General features: G+C 32.5%; 4 protein-coding genes across 7 annotated transcripts in view; 2 read left to right on the forward strand and 2 right to left on the reverse strand.

The window, feature by feature from the left end:
* The window catches only part of LOC108745931, a gene marked incomplete at its 3' end in the record, with an annotated part of 2,147 nt that extends 769 nt beyond the window's left edge, over window positions 1–1,378 (reverse strand). The window contains exons 1-3 of the mRNA XM_018482351.1: window positions 904–1,378; window positions 600–832; window positions 111–396 (exon numbers count right to left, since the gene is read on the reverse strand). Coding sequence (XP_018337853.1) covers window positions 111–396; window positions 600–832; window positions 904–1,003 — 619 coding nt within the window. The remainder of the gene's footprint in view (window positions 1–110; window positions 397–599; window positions 833–903) is intronic.
* Window positions 1,379–1,394: 16 nt separating this feature from the next.
* LOC108746043 (coiled-coil domain-containing protein 108-like) lies at window positions 1,395–11,237 on the forward strand. The gene is made up of 19 exons (XM_018482546.1): window positions 1,395–1,521; window positions 2,156–2,375; window positions 3,488–3,747; window positions 4,155–4,434; window positions 4,649–4,849; window positions 4,925–5,129; window positions 5,537–5,782; window positions 6,087–6,315; window positions 6,455–6,814; window positions 6,943–7,019; window positions 7,311–7,584; window positions 7,680–7,895; window positions 7,956–8,144; window positions 8,474–8,727; window positions 8,823–9,075; window positions 9,224–9,447; window positions 9,552–9,720; window positions 10,941–11,070; window positions 11,142–11,237. The coding sequence occupies exons 1-19, from the start codon at window positions 1,423–1,425 to the stop codon at window positions 11,216–11,218; spliced, it is 3,963 nt and encodes a 1,320-aa protein (XP_018338048.1). The 5' UTR covers window positions 1,395–1,422; the 3' UTR covers window positions 11,219–11,237.
* On the reverse strand, window positions 11,103–13,300 carry LOC108746047 (tRNA (guanine-N(7)-)-methyltransferase). Of its 3 annotated transcripts, none has more exons than XM_018482554.1 (7): window positions 13,209–13,300; window positions 12,668–12,794; window positions 12,432–12,565; window positions 12,029–12,213; window positions 11,837–11,950; window positions 11,464–11,565; window positions 11,103–11,394 (listed from the first exon to the last, which is right to left on the reverse strand). In XM_018482554.1, the coding sequence occupies exons 2-7, from the start codon at window positions 12,745–12,747 to the stop codon at window positions 11,263–11,265; spliced, it is 747 nt and encodes a 248-aa protein (XP_018338056.1). In that variant the 5' UTR covers window positions 12,748–12,794; window positions 13,209–13,300; the 3' UTR covers window positions 11,103–11,262. The 3 variants fall into 3 exon arrangements, with proteins under 3 accessions (XP_018338056.1, XP_018338058.1, XP_018338057.1); XM_018482556.1 differs by lacking the exon at window positions 13,209–13,300 and adding an exon at window positions 13,103–13,191; XM_018482555.1 differs by lacking the exon at window positions 13,209–13,300 and adding an exon at window positions 13,099–13,191.
* A 36-nt stretch (window positions 13,301–13,336) lies between these two features.
* LOC108746042 (kinase D-interacting substrate of 220 kDa) overlaps window positions 13,337–20,566 on the forward strand; it is a 40,802-nt gene continuing 33,572 nt past the window's right edge. Inside the window, exons 1-2 of one of the 2 annotated variants that reach the window (XM_018482544.1) lie at window positions 13,337–13,560; window positions 14,479–14,551. Coding sequence is in view for 1 of the 2 variants with exons in the window: in XM_018482542.1 (XP_018338044.1) it covers window positions 16,117–16,224 (108 nt within the window). In the remaining variant the exon portion in view is untranslated. Of the gene's footprint in view, window positions 13,561–14,478; window positions 14,552–16,036; window positions 16,225–20,566 lie in introns of those variants that run through there. The other variant, XM_018482542.1, reaches the window with a different exon arrangement.

Consider the following 20,566-nt stretch of genomic DNA (forward strand, 5'->3'; position numbering starts at 1 on the left):
TCTTCTTCCTTTTTATATAAACAACTAAGAAATGACTTTTTGAGTTGTAGCAAATGAACAATTATGTGTTTGTTACATTTAATATAAATATATATGTTAAAAAAACATACTCATGTATGGAGTATAAACTATTGTAAGATCCAGGGACTGTCCATCTGGTACTCTTTCCTTGGAAATGAATATTTCGGTTTCTATCATAGCAGAGTCCGATCGAATAGACCACAGTTTCGATTTTTTAACAGGATCGTATTCCGCATATATGTCATAATTAGGTGACCGGCTATCATTTATGTTACCCAAATTGTCTTCAGGCTCAGGAACCGGAAGGTACATTGTCTGGCTGCGGTCTATCTCTCCACAGAACTTGCTTGTGTAAAAACCATCGCTCCTCTTGAACTAATAAAATGTTTATCAAGAATCTGATACGAGAACTAATTCTAATTGTATTTAAACCTGTTTTTTTCCATACTCCAGGACTGAACTTCTTGCATGATTCATCTCTTTCTTCTCAATGTGAAAAGAAAAAGAAAAAAGCTAAACTGTGCAAGAGAAGTTCAGTTCAGGAGTATGAAAAAAGAATAAGCCTTGCATTCACTTACCCGTATGTAATCAACACACCGATCGCCGTCGCGACGAAGAAACATCTTCTGAACAACTGCGAAGAGGCCCTCGTTTTTGCCAGTCCGGAAAACGAACGTACAATTGCGATTGGCCTTGACGACCCAGTGATCGAACATGTGATGCGGCATGACGATCGCCGCGGCACCGTGTTGCATGTCGAGCATGTGCTTCTTGTTCAGGACATGGCATATCTTTTCGTTCTCGAGGCTATCTACGTAAACATGCAGAAGTGAGGTTAAACGAGAAAGAAAAGAATCTTCTAAACGATTACTCGCGACTTACATTCGACGTAATGATTGTAATCATAACTGCCGTAACGCGCGCACGAGCACAGGTGCGCGATCACGATCAGCAGGTAGACGACGCCTGCGTCCCGGGCCATCTTCGGGTCGCGACCGCGCAGAGCTGGGTGTCACAGGGCCATACAGGTGACAGGACAGGATGCGCGAGGAACGGGATCAGGTCTCGCGAGCACCGACGATGAGGAACACCGTACGAAATACCGCGGCGAGGAGCGCCGAAATTATTTTCGTGAAGCCGGAGTCCGGAGCGGATTGCGTGATGTCGTTACGCGAGATGCGTCATGCCGTCACCCGTCCGTCATTCCGTCCCCCCACGGGGGTGACCAAACAAGTCCCGACGAAAGTCGACCGACGCCACTGCTTGCCTTCGAGCACCTTCGAGAGGGCAGACATCGATCGCGCGATCGAGACCTCGACGAGAGGGCCCTGTCTCGCTTCTCGGCGAGCGAAAGAAAGAGAGATAGAAAGATCGTTTGATAATCGAATAGAAACGAAAAAAATGCTATACGAAGAGAATAAAAAAATCCACGTGGACTTCGGCGAGGTAGAAACGGGCGCCACAACTATCAAGTGTCTGGAGATAGTTAACGAAAGTTGCGTTAGTGTCCAACTTCTTGTCTACATTTAATACATGTTTCTATCAATGTAGATTAATTATAATAATTAACTTATCTTTATTTTGATTCTTCTCTGGTTTTGAGAATTAGAAAAAGATAAAGAGTAAATTAAACCGAGATTCGAAGTTAATCCACATTGACAGGAATGGACACAAAAGCGATTTTGACCAGGTTTTGATTAAATTAAGAGAACGCGCTGAAAATGATCAAAATATTAATTTTTTAGTTTAAAAAGGGAGCGTATTATTTTCTACACATTTTAAACTGTATAAAATGATTTTTTAATATATCTAATGTCTAGTTATAAAAAGGAGGTTGCAATATCAATTAATTTAAAAGAGAATGTGTCTAAAAATCCACTATAATGTGAAAATTTTTAATTCAAAATTAACTAAATTATTTCCCGTATATTTCCAGCTATATAAAATAAGTTTTGGACGTGTTTAAATATTCGACAAGAGGAGGTCAAATATAATCCTTTTGAATGATTAGAAGGAATTATAATAACGAAATAAAAAAAATTGTTTTAAATTTGTACTTTATTTGCTATTTACTTGTAAAACAATTCAGCTCTGTGTAAAGCACTCATATTGACTGATTAATGATGTATTACAGATCGAGCAAATTTACGAGGCTCGAAGAGATTCATCTACCAATCCGCTGGATCACGTGTTTGAATTATGTAGCTACTCTTGGTCTTTACTTCCTCGCCATGCGTACAAGTGCAAAATATACTATCGACCATTCATGCCATTCACTGTAAACGTAGATTACTTTACGATCGTGAATTCAGCTGGCGAACGCGCGGAAATCCAAGTCCGCGGAACGTGCATTGGTACGGAATTCTTTCCAATTAATGATCGTCGGAAAGAATCTTTACTCTTCCTTTCTTAGTTTCTTTCTTTTTAATCTAATTTAGAGGATTATTAGCGTTTTAGAAGGATTGTATTAAAAGTCCGAAAGTTTAATCGGCGTGTAATCATATCTGAAGTAAATTTGATTTAATAAAAGTACTTAATATAGTATTCGAAACATCTAACTTTGATCAATCAAGGCATTCTCTATCGTACTTTATGTATTCATCAATACAATCATTGTTATAAGTCTTGATTGTCTTTAACCTTTATTGCCACACACTTGGACATATCCAACCCAATTCAATTACTTATAATTTTCATAAAAATGAATTATATTGTAACAATTTTTTTTTATCAAAAGCCAGATTAAGGAATATAATGATAGCATTATGTATTATCTTTATTAATGAAAAAAATTACAAAAAAAAACATTAGAAAAGGAAAACCGGACATACCATTGCATATCTAAAATAGCACAGAAGACTTAAAAGAATCTTGTAGTTAAAGTTTTCCAATCTCTGAAAGTTTTTATAATAAATTCTTTTGGAGTAAAAATAATTGATGGAGTTTATCAGAAGCGTCTCAGAAATTGATAATTGAATTCTATTATTTAAAAAATTTCTTAATTTTAATATTGAGCACTCGATTATACCTTCATCAATTTTATTGCTTTTTATTTTGTGGAGTTGATCAGCTTGGCTTCTGAGAGACTCCATCAATCATTTGTACTTCAAGAGAATATATCATCGAGAGTTTTCAAAATTTAACACAAGCTTCACCTAACAAGCTTCACCTAACTACAAAAGATCTTGCTCAATTGTTAAAGTGCAACAAATCTCAACAGAAGTATTTAAAAAGAGATAATTACGATCTTATATTTCCGTTGAAAAGCATATGTCATCCAAGGCTTTTAAATAAATTCAGATACGGACAATGTTTAATTTAAGTTATAAGTCATTAATTATCCACACGTGTTCTGAAATTGACAATATTTATGATGATTGTTTCCGTCATCGTATGACGTTAATTATTAATCATTTACGCACGCAAGATCTGTATGGCATTAATTGTTAATCATTTACGCACGCAGGACCCGTGGTTTCCTCATCCGTCACGAGATTAGTCATGATGTGTATAAACGAGAATCGTGAGGTGAAAAAACGAATTAGATTTGTCAATGATTCGAAAGTCACGGCGACTTTCATGTTTGACTCATTTCGAAGGCCGTTTGAAGCAAATCTGCGTCACGGACGCATTGAGCCCAATTCTCACAAATTCGTAACAATTACTTTTGCACCACGGGAAAACGGGATCTACACGTGTCATTTTCCATGCTTAATCCTGAATCACGTAATGGGAAAATTTGAATTTTTAAAAAGAACGCAATCCTTGTTGCGCACGAAATGTCATACTATTTATAATTATCTGATTTTAGATATTTATCAGACTTTAGTAATTAATTCTATACCAGTTCTGTATTATTTTATTAAAAATAAGTATTTTATGTAAAAAACAAATGGTATGATTTACTTTGTACATTTCATGCGCGTTATCTTTTATTTACGTAATATCTTTTTGACCTACTAAAATATGTAATATTTTTTTGGCCTATACCAAAATATTACGTAATATGTTTGTAGCTCACTAAGATATTTACTATTTAGTCGAAAAAAGTTTACTGCTGTTTCAAACTCCACGTGTCAAGAAAAATGTTTCACATACTTACGTGACATATTCACGATGATTCATTTTTACAGAAACCGATTATCATAGAATTATACGGCTACTGCACAGCGTTGCGTAAAACGAGCACACAGACCCGTTTTAATTATCCTACGAGATTAAAAAATGGCTTCGAAAGATACACAAGCGATACTGTTGTTGCCACGCAAAATCTTCCTACGGTTTCTTCGTCAAAAAATTGTATCGACTTCGGTCAGGCCAATATAGAGGCGGAAAACGCTGAGCGAAAAATTCCGGAAACCCTGTGTCTTACTAATCACAGCCAGTCCAATGTATTAATTAAATGGGACCAAGGTTATTGTTTATCAAATCAATATACGTTATTATTAGCGCTTTATTTTACTTATTACTTATCTCTTTACCTTCTTATCTTACCTTTTCAACTCCTTAGATTTTTATTTGTAAATTTGTTTTAAGAACATAGAAATTAAAATTAAATATTGCTAATATAAGCACATAGACCTATTCTTCTGTCAACAATTAATTAATTAGATAATTTTGTATATAGATGTTGAAGGAATTTTCAATATAACACCCACTAGCATGAGAATACCGGCGAACCAGACGGCTCTGTTTGAAGTCGCGTTTAATCCCAATCGAACAAGCAGTTTCTTTGCAAGAGATCTCGTTGGAGATGTTTTTGTCAAGCCGCAAGAAGATAGAGAAGAAACTCTGACATTCCCTGCAATCACAACCGTGCGGCTAATAGGTGCGTATTCTCTTTCTATATCTATCTTTTACGTTTACATAACGCCACTCTTACCTAATTCCTTTTTTTACGTAGGTCACTCCTTTCCCGTTTGCTCCGATGGTTGGATTCCTCAGTATGAGATACCTCACGTAGTTAAGATGCCTCCTTGTGTACCTTCATCGCCGACATACGCCACATTTCTAATACGAAGATACGGGCATTTACCGTTGATGTATCGCTTTGTATCGCCAGCATCGAGTCACTTTGTTGTGAAGCCGATGATGGGCATAATTCATCAGTATTTGCATTTAATATTTTATATGATCCTAATTGCTCGAATCTGGCGTGAAGTCTCGTCGCAAAAGCGCGCCGCACGTATCACATAAATAACATTAGTTAAAAAAAAAAATGTTTTTTAAATTATTTTCATTAGATAAGCATCGTTATCCAAAAATTTATAAAAGAGAAACACTATATCTAGTTCGAAATAATTTTTTACTGTAAACTGTAGTGTAATTTATAATGATATCATATTACCTTTACATTTGTTTTACATGACGTTTATATTTATTTTATTTTTTAAAAAGCATGACGTTACATGACGTTTATATTTATTTTATTTTTTGAAATAATTTATATTGGTATTCTGCGTTCAATATCATTTTCAATTTCTATCCGTCAATGATGCATTGTGATCCTTTTCAGAGATTATCAGATCATTGCAGTCTGCATGTTACCCGGAAACGACGATAAACGGGTTTATATGGAACGATGGGCGATACGTTTCAATGGAAATATGAAATCGGAATGTTTCATAGATTTTCAGGGATACACCGAAAATGCGAATGTCAGTTTTAGTAATCAGAATACCGTGAATTTCGCATCGACGTTTCCAGGCTGTCAAAGTCTGCAGCAGTTTTATATGCGAAACATCACTCGACATGTAATAAAGTAAATTTCTGTGATATTAATATTAATTTCGTAGATTACATATTAATATTTAGTAATAACAACAAAAACTAATTACATAACGAAACACTGTATAAAGCAATGAAAACAATATGCATTGTCAAAATTCCTTTAATGTGGTTGCCGTGAGTTAATTAAGTTTCAAAGATATAAAAACTATATTTTAATTATATCTCTAATAAAAAAGAAATTATATTTCTATTATAAAAATTAATTAAAATATTTCTAAGAGAGTAGACTGTCAGTTTATTGTTGTGATTGTCTTTGATTAACACCAATTTTTTAGTTATGAATTCATTAATGTGACACCTGAACTTCAAATACGAAATGAAAATGGCAAAATTTACTCAAACGATATAATTACTCACAAATGGTTATTTTGTCCTACAACACTTGGAGATTACGAATTTGACATAAACTGTATATTGGCCGTACTGAAAGATGGAACTCCCGTTGGCCCTAGCGTCTGCGTAACATTACATGTAACAGGAAAATGCGAATCTGGTGTTCTTGTGGTAAATTAATAAATAAATAATAAAAACAATAGCAAAATATAAAAGAAAAAATTAATAATTTTTAAAAATAATAATGAAATATAATAATAAAAATTTTATAGTACAAAATTTTTTAATAATGTATATTATTGTTTTCCAGTCAGAGCCAGATGAATTAAATTTTGAAATTCAGGCATACAAAGATACGAAAGAATTAAGTTTTCACGTATTTAACTTGAGTCCCGTAAACATCTATTACAAAATGACATGTATTCATTGCAATTGGCCAATTGGAAATTTAGAATGTGATGTAAAAATACATCCGACTGCGGACACTGTTGTTGCCGGGAAAGATAAAATCATTACTGTTATTATCACACCTACTACTCCGGGATTTTACGAATTTTTTATTCAGTATTTTGTAAGGATAAGCTCTGATATAAACACAGATTTAATTCCAAATCAGATTCCGAGGAACATTTGTACAGTGCGCTGTTTATGTGTATTGCCTACTTTGAAGGTAAAATGCTGTGTGCACACATTATTTTAAATGCGTTTTCCAATAGAAGCTCATTTTTTTAAATAATAATTCGACGGAACATATAATAGTAATAAATATATAAATGCCCATTTCTTTTTAAACAATAGGTGACAGATTTGCAATGTTACGGATTTTACCCAGACATGAGCAAAGATTTACTTTGGAAGCTGATGAAAATAAACATGTACCTACATAGAATTTCTTATTATTTTTTCGATATAAACATAATTTAATATTTTAACCATGTGTGTATGGCCTAATTTATACAATGCTTTTTTACTAATAGCAACTAGCGTGCTAGTCTTCTAGCGTGAACAGTTAAAAAAATATAATTCTATTTATTTATTTTTTTTTTTTAGAATACTAACAATTAAAAAATATAATTTATAGAATTCTAGTTTGTTAGAAGACTAGCACGCTAGTTGCTAGTAAAAAAGTAAAATTATATAAATCAGGTCTGCACATGCGTTTCTAGGCTCAACATATTACTCGAAGATTTGCAACCGGAGACATCGGAAACGTTTTACATAAATTTTCCAGCAATGATTTTACATAATCCAAAGGTTATTGTAAAATTACTTCTAACAAACATAGCTACAATGAGTGCTTCGTGGAATATCAAAAAAGTGCAGCTCTGTTCTTGTCGGCCAGTTGTAAATACTCAAGGCTGTCTCAAATTTCAACGTGCAAAGTACAATTGCTTGCATAGGAAAGTGTGTTCTATACAGCCAAAAACGGGAAATCTTAAAGTATAAATAAGCTATAATTTTATGATGTTACAGTAACTTCTTCTATTGTTATTTTATTATCACTATTATTAATTTATCATTTTAATAAAATGCAGCCAAGAGAAGAGATCTGGATAACACTAGAGCTGCATTATTTATTATTAGGCCAGACCGAGACAAAGTGGGACTTAGATCTCGGAGACAATCGTCACATTTTTTTCATTATGATAATTGAATGTTTATCTGATTCTGATAATAAGCTCCAGCTTTTAAACGGCACACATTTCAAATTCCAACAAGTTTATTTTGGAGAAAAAGATCCTATCTACGAGGTTATTTTTAGTTTTAACATTTAAACATACAATAACGTCCATAACGTGAAAATTTTTCAGGTGTGTTGGGTGCATAATAGTACAAATCACAGCATCCCGTTTTCTATAAATCCAAGAACGATGTACGAAATAAATCAGGAGTATTGCTATAAAGTTTTTTCCTGTGAGACTCCATATGCAATCGCGAATCCGCAAACTTCTGTTCCGATCCTTTTAAAATTTCAACCAAGGAAATTCGGCATATTTAAAGTACATATATAACAAATTTAACACTAGCTATACACACTAGGGTTCCAGAAATTCTAATGCAATTTGCTAAATAAAGATTTTTTGTTTTTTTTTTTTTGAACGTATATATCTCCTTAATTCTATCGACTTTTACACATTACGGATCTATTCCTTAATCAATTCTCCGATTGAAAAAAAATTAATTAAAATATGTTCATTTTTAGGGAAATTACGATAACAAATATAGGTGGGGTCTTATGGACCCCCCGAGTATGTATAGCTAGGGTTAATAGATAAAATTAATGAATAAATTTTTTCAAATAAAAATTTATATATCTCTCTATCGTTAGGGGAAATTGCGTTTGACTTTGGGTGACAGAGAAGAAGAACTGACACTCGAAGGCGAATCCTCCTTGCCATATAGACCAGAAACAAGTAGAGAATATATTCCTTGCGAACAAAGCTTCGAAGATCAAGATATTCCCATATACTTTAGTACTGACTGCATAAATGTTTCTCACATAGCTACGCACAGCCATGTAGTTAAGATAATCATGATACATAATAATTTGATGCACGACGTACTCGCCTACGAATGGAAAAGGTTTGCTTGAATTAAGCTATATGGATTGTGAAATAAATTATTGAACTGAAAACTGTTTTCTGAATTGAATTAATATTTCTGCATTACTCTATCAGACGTGAAATATCTGAAATAATTCATGTGGAGATTTATCCGCTAAAAGGCTTAATAAAGCCAAAAGCTGTCAAAAGCTTCCATGTAACTATATATACTAAAAGCTACCCTTGCATGATTGATATTAATATACCGTGCGAATTTATTAATGCTAGTCAAAGGCGGATCTATCAACGAAGTGTATACATTCTCGAAGGCTTGTCTCAGGAACTGAAAGGACAGTTTACTATTACGGAAAAAGGCATTAGCGTTCCAGTAAATAAAATATATAAATTTCTCTCGCAAAATGTTAAGACTTTAAAATGATTTAAGGAAATTTTAATATAAAACTCGTAGAAAAGGAAGTCTGTTTTATGTAAAAATAAAAGTTTTTCTTTAAATTTATGTACTCTTTTGCCTCTAGGAATTACCGGTAAAAATCTTAGAAAAACCTCAGCCATTTTACAAAGCCATAACAATTCGATGTTCTATCTATAGCATAGAAGACAAATTTCTGAAAGTTAGTCTAATGAAAGAATTAACAAGTGCGCCGCCAAAAGGAATATGCATTGAGGAAAATGAGAGAACGATGACATTCAAGAAAAAAGATATTAGTCGGTCTTCGTTTATTATAGAAGGTCTACTATGGTAAATCACTTACTTTTCAAATATTATAATAATAGCGACAACAGAGTAGATTAATTTACTTATAAAATAAATGTATTTTAATGATACATTTCGTTACATTTTAGGGAAATAATCAACAGTAAATTGTTCAGAGACATAATGCAAGATACTTTAAGGGAAAAATCAAATTTATTTTACTCACAATTTAGAATGAATTTCTGCGAAAGAAAAAAACTGATACAGAGATCGTACATTTTACCGCCGCGAGCGTTAATTAATCGTATACTTGAAGAGGTAGGATTTTATGCCCGAGAGTGAAGGTGGCAAAGTAAACAGCGAACTGGTCTACAATGCTTAGAGATCCTGAGTTTGATTCCCGGCGACACCAAAAAAAAAAATATTTTCATTATACCCTCGTATCTCCTCTCGGGAGGCAATGGCAAATCATCTAAGGCCCAAGAAGGATGTTGAAAAGAGACCGATTTTTGCCCATAAAGGCGTAAGCAAAGGGAATAGCGGTTTTTGTAATATTGTAAAAATATTAATAAAAATTCGGGATCGATGATAAAGCAACACCTTAAAAATTGAGTATGAACATGATATATTTGAACAAATTTCAATATTCTTACTTACCTTTTCAAGCTACTCCCCAAGTGCCACAAACTTTTTAATAATTTTATCATATTCAAGAAGTCAAAATCTACAAAAAACACTATTTCTTTTACTTACATCTTTTTAGGCAAAAATCTATCCTTTTTTTGAGAAATATTAAAAAAGTCCGATTTTGTCTAAAAGAATGTAAATAAAAGAAATAGTAAGTAATAGAATAGAGTACCTTGAAAAGGTAGGTAAGAATATTGAAATTTGTTCAAACATATCTTATTCATGCTCAATTTTCAAGGTGTTTTCTAGCGATCCCGAATTTTTTATTAATATTATCGTATTCAGGACGTCAAAATCTATAACAAAACGCTATTCCTTTTACTTACATATGTGTAAAAATCGGCCTCTTTTTAACATCCTCCTTTCGTTCAGAATCGAGATTAAATGTAGGACCCATATGACAGTGTACGCATCACAGGCACATGATAGAGAAGTTACCAGCTAGGACTTATCTTCTTGTGTGCAGTTGAGTTGATAAGCGTTACCGATAATCGACAACGCTTTGGGATATGGCACGTTCTAAGGCATATAAAAACTTGACCCTCCGTACCAACAATGCCACTGAGAGAGTCAATAGGCAGATCGATAAAAAAATGGTCAGAAAAGAGCATTCTGCGATCAGAATATTAAAAAAAAATGAAAAAACAAAAAATCTTTATTTAGCAAATTGTACTGGGATTTCTGGAATCCCAATGTGTATAGCTAGGGTTAAATTTATTATATATTTAATGTCTTAAGTAATGTCTTATATACTTCAAATATGCCGAATTTCCTTGGTTAAAATTTTAAAAGGATTGGATTTTTAGGATTCGATATTTATCAAAAGAATATTAATTATCTTTATTTTGCAGATGTTATTCATCATAATGCACGAAGAATTCTCTTTAAAGACTGCACATTTAATTCAGCACACAGATATTAGACATATAGACTACTTGAACATGGTACCTAGCACAAGAAGGAAAAAGTCAATTAGACGAGGTATATTAGGAAATATATTTTATCTTGAAAAAATAATCATTAATCTTCTTATTTCTTGCAACTCGTTTTAGAAACGACATTGTTACAAGACAAATCTCCTTCTATGCCAAAAGTAGTATCCTCATCCAGAATATCCTTCGCCGTTTAATCATATATAACAGCCGGAAAATTATATGTAATTGTTGCTAGCTATTAGCTAATGATCGTTGTATAAGGATCTGCGATCCTTCTGAACACTGCCAGAAATTTGTCTCCTTCTTTTCTGGTGACTTTCTTACCTTCCTCAGTGCTTTCGTATAATTTTTCCACTACAGGATCTGCTGCCTGTCTCGGTAAAATTTGTTAGTGTTACTATTATATAAAGAAAAAAGAAATAAATACAGTTGTACTTACCAAATCCTGCTTGGAAACTTCTTCGAACAGTGAATGTTGTTGGAAATGTTGAACTATCCATTTATGTACATCTTCTACATCCGTTATAGTATATACAATAGCCTATGTAATAATAATTTAAACAATGAATTCTTGTAGAAGTAATATATAACAAATACTATAGCGATATTTATAGCCTATTTTTATATTTAAGATTGATCTTAAGTATGATCTTAGAATGTCATAAATCAATCTTAGAGCCACACATATTATCATCTTAAGACATTACTTAAAATGACTTTAAAATAAGAATGATTATAAATACTAGATTATGAATACTAGCCTATAATAAATTCGATAAGTAGAAATAATATAAAGTATAAATGATATTTACTCCCTCGGCTAAAACATAAGCATATTCTGCCAGTAGAGACTTATTTATTATCCTCCATTTATATTTCTTCTTCTTGTAGTGTGGATCTGGATATAGGAAAAACATCTTCTTTAACTACATAAATAAAAAGATACAGATTAATGTGTAAACTATTCTATCCTTTAATGTATATCAACAATTCCTTCTATTTACCTGTCCTTTATAGAAATAATTTGGCAGGTACTTCATGGCGTTTGTTCTTAAACAGGCAATGTTCTGGTACTGGCCAGGATTTTGTGATCGTAAGGCAGCAATGCGATCTATAACGTAGTCTGCTACTTTCACTCTGATTTCCATACCGAGTATCAAATTATCCGGGAACATTGATGACAGAGTAACTGAGGATTAATTTGTCAATTATTTTAATTTTCTGGTTTTTACATTCTTTTATAAATTATCTGGTAGAAATTAAACAGTAGTCATTCTGCCGCCTCACAATTTATGTATATATTTTTTCATTTCTATATAACATTCGTAATATCATTCATATAAATCTTGTTTGTATACGTAATAGATTAAATTAAATATATTAAAGAGAAAAGAAGGAACAAATTACCCAGCAATCCTCCATAGCCACAACCAATGTCTGCAAATTCTACACGTTTCTGTGTTTCTAGTGTCTGCTCATCATTATTCCGAAAATACTGTGGATATAAGGTGCTCCAATTCATTAACTCTGGTTTTATCGGACTGCAATGAGTAAATGGCAAACGGTAATGATAATTGTTGTAATCTTATAACTATAATTAGTTATTAATTGTTATAACGAAAAATGTATGGAAAACTACTCACTAGTCAATGCAATGATCGGCTGTCGGATTCGCATGCGCACGTTGTCTATAATATTTCTTTTGCGGTAATGCCAGCGTCATGATTATGATATTGCTAAATATTTTTAAGTCGAAGGAACACTGAAAGTCTGTAAAACGTGTTATTCTACCTTTACCAATGCAACGTGTCAAAACATGAATATATTTTAAAAGGTTATATCGAACCAATAACACACATCTCTTTTAATCGCTGTATTTTGTTCCAGCGTTCCAAAGAAATTATATTCTAGCACTTCGGAAATAAAAAAAAACAGAGTGTAATTAAGAAAGACCGATTTTTTTTAAAAATATTTAGACCAAAACGAGAATGCAAGAAAGAATGAACGCAGGAATGTACAGAAAGAACGGCTTAATTAAAAGCACTCAACAATGTAATGAATCTGTTATCCTTACCTACCACGAGTTGCTAATAACGAAGGCCTGAATATGGATCTTTTTATTTGTGTATTTTTCAAATCTATATATATATATATATAGTATTTGTATATACATTTGTTACATACCTGTATACCTGTATATTTGAAGTGCAGAGAAAGTGCGGCGCACGTGCGCGGGATGATCAGCTGATCGAGCGCGCCACCTGTGCCGTCTGGCGGACGACGGTGGCACTAATGCATAACGCGGCGTGAAAGAAAGACAATAGACATGTCTTTGCGCACAGTGTGAGATTCTCTCTTTTGTTATATTGTGGATGCGTCGTCATCGTCTTCCTCCGTTGCCGCCGCGCGGCCTTGCAATGTGTCAGTGAAACATGTAATCGCGGGCGGGAACCGTGGTTCACTTATGTAACGCACGACGCGGGTCGACGCCGGCTTTGGAGAGCGGTGGACTCCTCGGGGGAATCCCTCTACCCAGGTGAGGTTAGGATCTCGCAGCTCCGTTCCTGCGACATTGCTTCTTTGTGTCTTGTTTCTGCTGAGGTCCGCGATGAATCAAGATATATACTCGCGTACTTACGTCATCCTACGCGGACGCATCTTTGTCCTTTGCGAATGTTTTGTGTATTCAGACAAGAAAACGAGTTAGAAATGACTGTGTCGTTGCGGTGACAGGAAATCGTCTGTCTCCCTGATGACAAGTGTCATTTTTTAGAAATGAGCATCATCCAAATGATATCAAACCAAAACGCTATTCATGATTCATGTCATTAAGTTATTTAATTATACTTATCTGATAAAGATTAAATTTAAGTAAATAGCTAATTATTTCATCACTAGGCGTAAATTCTTTTTAAAATAGCAAAAATGGCGAAGAGAATAGGTGGGAAAGAGGAACACAAAGAGAGAGATATTATTCTGAGAATACAACGAAATCTGTAAATTATATTTGTCCTAATATCTACACTGAAAGAAAACTGTACTAAATAATAAATATTTAATAGTGCTAATTAAATATTTACTAAATGTAAATATATGTATTTGTATTTGGTACAAGGACCATTAATTTCATTCAACTCTTATATTTTTTATTTAGTAAATATTTATTTTCTGTAAATAAATGTTACCTATACAGGACAGATAATTCCAGTAATATTGCAGCAACATTGCAACGTTCCAGAACTATTGTAATAACATTGCAGTAATGTTGCTACAAGCTTTTGTGCTGTATGAGATTATATTAATATATTATTTAAACAATTTTTATTAAAATTCAGTATCTTTTGTTAGTATAATATTGTGAATTGTTGGAAAATGTAGAATAATTATTGTTTAATCTTTAGATATGCTATGTAACTTTCTGAACAGTTATTTAAATCTGTTTTTATTTTTTCAGGCACACGAAAAAGGTTTATTTATTATTCATGACGACATCGAATCTTTTGAGAGAACGCTCTTTCATTTAGTTGGTAAGTCATCATCTTGCTTTTTCACTTATTCGATGCAAGTTAATTCAATTACGTGCAGATGAAAAGAAATCATATTTTAAAAGTAATTATAATCATAAATTTTTTAATTTTAAGAATTTAAGAATTTTAATTTTGCGACGAAATATTCTTTTTTTGGAATTTACTGTCAAAAATATTAATTTAAGAGCTTTATTTATATTTATACATCTAATTTGCACGCTTCAATTATTAGCGTCAATTTTCATAACGCTATTACATTTCTAAATTTTTAGTTTAAAATTTGAGAAGTTGCGGAAAAAAAATAAAGTTCGATAAATTGAATAATAATTATTTTGAATATATATATATATTTATTATAAATTAGAATATTGTGTTAATTTGACATAATAATTAATTGCTATCAATTAATGATTATTTACTATATAATTATTCCTAATTAATATTTATCGTATAGTTACAATAAAAATAATTACCGGTAAAAATGTGATCGGACTCAATAATTGTATATAATTGATCTACTTGCATAAAATTAATACTGATATTTATGTTTGCACTTTATCCATGTAGAAATGTCGTACGATGTATTGATTGCATAAATAGAATGTAGATAAGTTCCAAGAAAATTGCATAATGCGATTGGTATTTACGCTCCAATCGATGATCGTTAAATCGATGAGAATGATTGCTAGTAGATATGTACTTGTCTATACGACAAGTCTATTTTCTCAAACTGCATGTCGATTGATTGATTTGTACCGATGTGAAATATCGAGTGCAAGTCTTATACACGAACTATGGAAAACTGATAGTTTTCATTAGTTATAGCAAAATTAGCGAGTGTATATAGACATAGAATTAATAATTTTGAATATTTAGTAATGTAATGTCTAGAAAAACACACAAATGCAAAGAAACACACTGGAAAAAGAGTTTGGTTGTATTAATTGGAATTAGGTTGAAAATGAACAAATTAGAATTTTCTAATTGAATTTTTATAGTTTTATTATAGTCTAGTTGAAATAACCAGAATATTTATTGATGTAATCAGAATCTTCTGGTTCATTTTTTAATCAGAAAGTTTTCTCAGAATTTAGCTAAAAGAATCGCTGACTAAAAAGCTTATTGCAATAAGCGTTAATTAAATATAAACAGTTAAAACATATTGTGTAGTATTATGGAGCAATAAGTATTTTTTAGATAAAAGATACATAATAAAAAATAAATAAGATAATACTTTTCACGTTTGTTATTATTTATATCACGTTTAATATTATCAAAAATTTTGCATTTGAATGTCGAATTTTTTTATTACGAAGTAAAATGAATGCAAAGATACTATTTTTGAACGAGGCAAATCGTCTTACTTTTACTATTGTGACATAATTGTACGTAACCGTTTGTCGCATTTACACTTGGAGTATAACTTGAGAACCGCTGGTTCATGCGAACCTCGCGTGCCGAATACGACAAAGCCTGCCGAGCGATCGTATGTAAATATGAATCGGATGACATACGACTCTTACTACTCGTCGAAATCGTAATATACAAAACTGTCGCGAAGGAGAATGTTGTACGAAGACGACTCGGAATCCGAATCTAACAATAAAATCATCTCTCTAAAATGGAACATGTGGGATCCTAGATTGTGGTTCAACTCCGTAGATCCCGATTTGGTAAATACTTTTGAAATTGATTATATTTTCTAAAACAGTATTACAAATTACGAAACACACCGAGCTGATAGTACATAGTTCTATTTTGCGAGCGAGTCAAATTTCTTTTGTTTTGTTGATAATTTCGGGTTGGAAAAGTGAAATAAAAATTTGATGAGAAAAAAAATTTGCATATATCTTTCCCTATTGTCAGAAGTAAATAGGTCGAGCTTATTGGATCGTACATTTTTTATATATTGCTGATGCTATTGTTATCGAAGTTTTCTCAATGTGTACTACTTCTTTAGATATAGCGAGTATCATTATGCCGTTTTGCGTAAATAATATTGTGATACAAGTAATATCTTTATCTTAATTTAATTTTATATAATTATCTTAATTACATTTCTGTGAAACAAGTACGACTGCCAAGCACAGGCCTGCCTTTTTCTTTATTTAAAAATTACTGTTCGTGTTTTATCGAACTTTGTAAAACAAAATTAATTAATAATAATAAATTTTAATTAATGGTTTACTCTTTCTTTCGTATACATAGAGATTGGAAAAAGTTTGTTGTTGTTCTATATCGATATAATTAAATCAATCTTCTTCTTTACTTTTTTCTTTTTTTTTTCTTTATTCGAATAATGAAATTTCGTCTCGTAAATTGTTGTTAGCAGCCGTTTACATCTCTCGTATCATTATCTATTCTCGCCGTAAATACACATTTGTGATGCTACATTGTTCATCGACATTTGTTTAGTCTGGCACAGCTGATGCCATTCAGCGATCAGCTGTTCGTACTTATATTTGGCGCGCAATTCTTGAGTTCTCGATTACTCATTCTCTGCATTATGCGAGTAACGGAATAAATAAAGTACATTTCGAAAACTTTGACCGACTTTCAAACAAGATTTCTCTGACAGATAATGATCCTGCCAAATGTGATTTGTAAAGATGCGGGCAAAATACCGAAATACTTATAGAGAAATCGAATTTATAATTAATATAATATTTATACAATATTTTTACATATTTTTTATGGAAAGATTTAATCGATATCTTTATCATAATTTATATCTTTATTATATTTAATACATACTAAATAATTTATAATTTTTGTTGGATTATATTAAAAAAAGTATTGAAAAAAATATTGTTTCACAGGTCAAGTTTTTATTACATGTTCAGATTTTGATCCTAATATTAAAAACACAATACATTACGTACACACGATTTCTATATTTCTATATTCAAATAAAATGTGAAACAAAGTTGCCGTATATATAATATTAAAATGTGCGATAAAAATACGAGCCAGTATTCAAATCTCTATGTAAATATTATTCTTAGCATTCTCGTTACGAATCTACCGTTAAATATGACTCTTATTTTGTTGATGTTAAATGCAATCTTATCTTAATGTTTAGTAAATTATTTCTTTGAAAATGCCATTCCAAGCAGAGTGCTTCATGTGGAGATAATAAACTATTATATATGAAAATTTATTAATAAATCAAGATGTATAGATATCTTCTAAAGAACGCATTCGTTTATTATAATAGAGGTGAAGAAGGGCAACGCCTTCCTCGACGTTCGCTCTTCTACGTCCTCCTACGATCATGACGTGTGTTTCCCTCTCTTTATTTTTCACACTACCTGGCGAACGGCCCCGTCCACGTGGATGAATCGCCCACGCGAGTGTCAGGTGTTGTTACCTCGGTCAATTGTTCTCTCGACCGCAGTACGCGAAGGATGTTGCGCCGCTCGGCATCGTGCGAGCGCCGAGCGAGCCAGCCGCGCGATTGAACTATCGTTATCAATCTGCGCTTTTCTTCGTCCTAACCGTCCTGATTTCGCCATACAGTGTACAAGATACTTTCGTCGTTCGCTTATATTTCTCGCTCGGTGATATATACTTCTCAGCGAAGAACGTGAAGAGCAAATTGAAAATTGTGAAAGAGTGAAAATAGTGAATAAAAAAACTGAAAAAATTGATAAATAAATAAATAAATTAGATATTTGAATATTAAATTAGGTATTTGTCGATGTGCAGTGATGTCTTTTGTGACAACCGTGTGAATTTCTTTCCAAAAGGATTGTAAAGGTGTCCCTTTCGCTAATGAATATATGGTATTCCTTTCGTTAATGAAATTATGATTGATAGAAAGGCACAGAATATGAAAGGTTCTATATTTAGATGCGATAAAACGTGTCGTTAATGCAGGATCCTTCGAGTCAAGAAAATTTCCATCAGGCAGGGTATGAATAATCATCCACGAAAAAATTCTCGTTAACGACACGCTCGTCGATTCTGCAAATCCTACAATTCCTGACGTTTTTGCAAATTGCGTGACGTCAGAAATCGTGACGATCGTGACTAACGACGATGACGTATATAGCTTCGTTTAACGAATGATTAAAAGCCCAAGCCTTCGATCCTTGGCCTCGATCTACTTTGCCGTGGTTTATGATGACTGTTCTACTGCGCCCTTAAACTAAATTGACGTAGGTAGGAGTTCTCATGATCGTTTTTGTGATTCCTAGACAAGGGGGTAAATTTTAGATTTTGCCTTTACAATAAAATGACTGGAAGATATCTCGCTTTTGTCTTTGTAAATTTATCGCTGTAGATGTATAATCCCTAATTAACGTTCTTTCGGAGATAGCAAAGATTTCTTTATTTGCGAAAATTGCTATCAAAATTGCTATCAAAACGTTTCTAATCTCTAGTGGGATGATAAGTCTTGAAATTATACTTTCATAATTTTAATAGTTCTCAGTTTTCTTTTTTTATAGATTTTTTATATAATTATATTATTAGATCTAATCATGTGTGAAATGTTTCTGGGTAGAGATCTCAAAGCTAAATCGTATTTTACGATCTTTTGGTATTTTTAGGAAATAGGTAATGAAGTAAATAATAAAAAATTTTAAGGCAATTACTATAACGAAATATAGACAATGCAGAACAGTTACATAGACTGTTAACGAATACGTGACGCATTTAGTCATTTAGCGCTATCACAAGGACATTATTTGTATAAGTCGGCGGTATAAGTTTTAATATTTGTACTTCAGACGTCTTACTGTTCGATCGTTTTTCCGTCCTATATATTCGCGACGTGTGGCCTGAATTTGCCCAATTTATTTCTCGCAAAACACTCGATGCCGCGTAGCGCGAAAATAATTCGCGGCACGCATACAGGAATGTCAACGTTTCCGATGAAATATCCTGTCAATTTTTTAAATAAAATCAATGCGACATTGCTATGAAAAGACATCACCTATATAACGAACCTCATTCCGTATGCGCTCTACTATCCCGTTTAGTTTCTGCATTTTCAAAAATTTAGCAAGTTAATGCTGTCTTATATTTAATATAAATATTTCAGCTTATACACAAATATTTATATATTATATAATACATAAACTCCTTGAACAACAATTGAAATAATGAAAAAAATGTCTATCAGAATTTAAGATTATTTTCATTAACATTTTTAAATTTATTTTAATTTATTATCATTTCGAAAACAATAATATAGTAAAATAAAATATATTAAAAACATTTTTGAGAACATCATAATAAAATGAATAATATAATCTAAATCTTATTATTGATTGGTCAAAAATATTTTGTACATATTGTCAGATGCAGAAACTTGACTGCTTATCAGATACTTAAAAAGGAGCGATATGTGTCGGGCTGCGATGATAAATAATCATTAAAGAGAAGATAAACCGCGTGTGCAAAAGCGTTGGCAAACACGCTTACAAACGCACATTTACCTTCATTTTTCTCCGGTAGTGCAGTCAGTGAAAGCGCGAACTTCTACGTAGTGCATGAATCAGCTGATCGCATTGATCCTTCCGTGCAATCGATCATTACGTCGATTGGCCTGATTACTCTGGTCGAATAATTTACTTAATTTTACTTAAGAGTCATCCGCTTAATTGCGTCTTTACTTCGTCAGTATTGCGTCGTGAATTATTGAAATCGTATCCGCGTTATTGATCATTTGCAGAAATAGTTGATTGATAAATTCTCATTTTTTACGTATGTATATTTGGAATATTTATTATAGTCGAAGTGATCGTTATCATTCTTAGCACAGATCTTTAAGGAAGATCCTAAAGACGTCCAGAAGACGTTTTTACGTTTCTAAAGATGTTCCAGGAATCCTTATCCCTCAGATAAAGTGTGCTGCGTAACATGTCAAAAGTTATATTGCGCTACGTGAGAAAACTCTATTTGCTCGTTTTGCAACAGACGGAAATCGTAAAAAGTAATACTCTCCTTTATTGCTCTACTCCGTGGTGACAATCGTTATCTTTGCAAGAATGCAATTGACAATAATGC

The sequence above is a fragment of the Trachymyrmex septentrionalis genome, unplaced genomic scaffold (assembly GCF_001594115.1).
Source record: "Trachymyrmex septentrionalis isolate Tsep2-gDNA-1 unplaced genomic scaffold, Tsep1.0 scaffold16, whole genome shotgun sequence".
Lineage (NCBI taxonomy): Eukaryota > Metazoa > Arthropoda > Insecta > Hymenoptera > Formicidae > Trachymyrmex > Trachymyrmex septentrionalis.